This window comes from Protobothrops mucrosquamatus, unplaced genomic scaffold (genome assembly GCF_001527695.2).
Source record: "Protobothrops mucrosquamatus isolate PMUCROS unplaced genomic scaffold, P.Mucros_1.0 scaffold2058, whole genome shotgun sequence".
NCBI classification, from domain to species: Eukaryota; Metazoa; Chordata; class Lepidosauria; order Squamata; family Viperidae; genus Protobothrops; species Protobothrops mucrosquamatus.
The window spans coordinates 40,417-44,219 of record NW_015388163.1 but is presented as its reverse complement, the minus strand read 5'-3'; the positions used below and the strand labels follow the sequence as shown (position 1 = coordinate 44,219).

At 44.1% G+C, this 3,803-nt stretch overlaps 1 protein-coding gene across 1 annotated transcript in view; it reads left to right on the top strand.

The window, feature by feature from the left end:
* The first annotated feature begins 627 nt into the window (after positions 1-627).
* Positions 628-3,803, top strand: part of KIF20A (kinesin family member 20A) — a 14,007-nt gene continuing 10,831 nt past the window's right edge. The window contains exons 1-3 of the mRNA XM_015823956.1: positions 628-635; positions 1,216-1,380; positions 2,626-2,712. Of these exons, the coding sequence (XP_015679442.1) occupies positions 1,234-1,380; positions 2,626-2,712 (234 nt within the window). The 5' untranslated portion in view covers positions 628-635; positions 1,216-1,233. The remainder of the gene's footprint in view (positions 636-1,215; positions 1,381-2,625; positions 2,713-3,803) is intronic.

Below are 3,803 nucleotides of genomic sequence, written 5' to 3'. Positions count from 1 at the left end.
GTGCCCATTTTCAAAAATCCATGCTCTATCCCATGATTTCCCGGCGGTCGCGTTATTTATCCGAGGACCACCGTCTCGCAAGCAGCTAGCTAGACGCAGGGGTAGTCAACCTCGGCTCTTTTATGACTCGTGGACTTCAATTCCCAGAATTCCTGAGCCAGCTTAGCTGGCTCAGGAATTCTGGGAGTTGAAGTCCACGAGTCATAAAAGAGCCAAGGTTGACTACCCCTGAGCTAGAGGATAAGAAGAGTCCAGTCATGCCGGCTGGTATTTCGTCCGAACTAAACTAAGCACCGAAACAGCAATTAGCAAAGAGAAAGCGTTTCAGCACGAGGACTAACCTCGTCTAAGCCCCCAAACGAAACAAAGCAAGCTCCGCCCCCCCGCCCCCCCCAGCGAGTGAAAAAGGCGCCCCCAAGTGAATCGGAAAGCAATTTCTGACTCGATTGGCTCCTCTATAGATACGCCCCGGGCAGCGATTGGTTCTTGCGTGTCCCGTTCTCCGATTGGTTGAACGGATTGGCCGCGAGGTTTGAAACAGATCGGAAAGGAAAACAGAAGTGGCGCATTGAGCAGGCGGTGGTCGAGCTGGGCAGAGCAGGAGGGGGGGGTGTAAGTGGCGCTGGAAGCACCAGGTAAGACTCAATTTGAATTACATCTCGTCGTTTATTCCGGAGGAAGTCCCAGGGTGGGTGTTCCGAGCGCTTGACTTACGCGGGACCACGCGGCTTCTTGGCTTCTGTAACGGCCTCCAAGTGGGCTATGCCGGTTTTATTAAGCTCCTTCGGAATTTAAGGAACGAGCGCGACTGACTAAATATTCCTAAACCGACATGGACGCCTTAATAAAAAAAAAGGTTCTTGTTCACATGTTGCTGCCCAGGCAGTAAAATCCATAGGTTGAGCCTACCCCTGATATCACAGGATCCTGGTCCTGGATGAAGGTCTGTCGTCTCGGAAAATATTTGTGGGGTGTGTGTGTGTTAAATCCCCAAACTATATGCTTCAATGGGGGAAAGGGGCAGCTGCTAATAGAGACCAACCCTCTGAGTAGTGAAGCCCCCTTGTGAGGCCTGCCTGGACCTGCTGCTGGTTGGTATGCAGTGCAGCCATTTTCTAACAGTAGTTCTAAGCTGTATTTAGAAATAGCCAAGAGCCTGAAGATAAACCGGGAAGCCTGCAGGAATATTTATGTTTCCTTTTGCTGCTCTTACAGGAAGAGCACTTGGCTGTCATGGCCCAGGGACTTGCCTCCCCAATTGGACTGTTTTCTGATGAAGAAGCTGCCCTCTCTCCTGTCCTGGAATCCACTGCAGCAGAATGTGGACTGCGGCGAGCTCTTTTGCCGGATTTCTCTGCCATCTCTGCAGATCAAGAGCCGGTAAGATTAGGGAGGCGTGAAGAGGAGTTAGGGGTTAGACTAGGCACTAGGGTCTCATCTCTACCAAAAGCTGAAACAACTTCATTTTTATTGTTGGTGTCCTGGGATCAGGGCAAGAATTCTAAATTCAGCTCTGCTGGTTTGCTGCAAGGTTATCAGGAATTTAATATTGCTATAATAGTATAGTAATAGATTCATAGACTTCCAATCCTATTTGTGTGCTTTTACAAAGCTTCAGGTTGGTGGACTTGAATGGCACTGAGCCATTAGTAAAGCAGCCCAAGCTTTCCCATGGCCTTTGTTTCTAGAATTTCTGATAATGTAAGAATAGAGGAGCACAAATTTCTCTCTTGCCTAGTAGTCTAGTATAATCAGTTTGTGCAATATGATTTTAGTTTACTTTTTTGATAGTAATGTTTCCATTAGAATGGTTAAAGAATTAGTGTTTGATCAATATGTGATATTTGGTTTTACCCATTTAACACCCAATGCTCATTATTTCTTAGAACTAGCAACTTACTATAGCTTTCTTCAGTCAGTCAGCTCATACATTCATGTAATGTGGGAAGAAGAAATAAGGAAGTACACCCTCCCTTTTCATCTGTCTTCTCACCAAACATGATCTAAGTAGAATTGTTGTTGCAACATGTCCCACAACTCTGCAAACTGTGAGGGGTTTTTCCTTCAGCTTAGTGGAGGAGAAGGCAATGGGGGTGGGTGGGCGGGCTTTTTGTGCTAGAGCCATACTCTATAAAGTACCAGGGACAATGATGAGTACTACATTGCACTTGATTTACATTTATTTAATTAAAATTAAACATGGTAAATATGGTTACATCCTCATGTAATTCTTGTAGTAGCAATTTGCATCTTCAGTTACTTTAAGCACCAGTTTGGGAGCAGGTTTTGGAGTAGATTTGTGGTTATGCCCGAAGCCTTTTCAAGCCCCGAGCAGCTGAATTTCTTTTGCAATACATCCCTATTTTAAATCTTAACAAACTTGATACTGCCTAATTTTTTCTTGCTCCTGAATTATTTTCTGTCACTGCTGTGCAGCCTCTCCATGTTTATCTTGTTCCAATTTACAATACAGGACTACAGTTTCCTTGGGTTGCTGGGTGGAAAGGTAGGGCTGGGATTGTTGGCTTCTATTTTTAATAGAATGTTAATGTGTCGATCAGGTTGATACTAGATCTGTTTTGCCAGAATGGTAAGGGAATAACAAATAACCTGTAACTTCTATAGGCCGTTTCCAGGGACAGAGGAAAGGTGAAGGTGTATGCAAGAGTGCGCCCACTGAAGCCCACAGAAATCGAGAAGCAAGAGGATCAGGTGAGTACCTGAAACAGAGCAGGAGCCATCCGTTAGTGTAGGAGAACTTTGACAAGCCAGTTTTAATAATAATAGTAATAGTAGTAACAACAACAAGGGACCTTAGAGGTCATCTAGTCCAACCCCCTGCTCAGGCAGGAAACCCTTTGGATAATGGTTCCTTTGCTTGGCTATCGGGCTCACTTGAAATTGGTTTGCAGAGCTTTATATGGAAAAGAGCAGAGGGGTGCTAAAATACAGGTAGTCCTCAACTTACAGCAGTTCATTTAGTTTGAACAACAGCACTGAAAAAAGTGACTTATAACCATTTTTCATGCTTACAACTGTTGCAGCATCACCATGGTCACGTGATCAAACTTCAGACTCTGGGCAACTGACTCATATTTATGATGGTTGCTGGGTCTTGGGCTCATGTGATCACCTTCTGTGACCTCACAACAAAGTCAACGGGGAAGACAGATTCATTTAACAACCGCGTTATTAATAACTGCATTGATTCACTTAACAACTGGCAAGAAAGACTGTAAAATGGGACAAAGCTCACTGAACAAATGTCTCACTTAGCAACAGATAATTTGGGCTCAATCGTGGTCATAAGTCAAGGACTACCTGTGTTGTGTATAAGAGATTCAAAAGAGAAATTTGCAGGTGTTGGTAAAGTCTACATTCTTTCCATACAAGGGGTAGCTGCTGATAATTTAATTTTTTCAAATGACAATACTTTTGACCTTGCTGATCCTGAATGCTTGCTTAGTTATGGGTGGAGATGAGATGGAGATTCTCAGATCAAGGAGAGAGGCATATTTCAAAAAGGAAAACACATCTTTTGGTACCAATTCAATTTGGCCACTGATATAACAAAGAGGTCTCAAAGGCTAAATAGATAAATCTTTGCCACAAAGAAGAGGGAGTCAAGCTATTTTCCAAGGCGCCTGAAGGCAGGACAAGAAGCAACGGATGGAAACTAATCAAGGAGAGAAGCAACCTAGAACTAAGGAGAAACTTCCTGACAGTTAGAACAATTAACCAGTGGAACAACCTGCCTCCAGAAGCGGTGAATGCTCCAACACTGGAGGTTTTTAAGAAGAGAC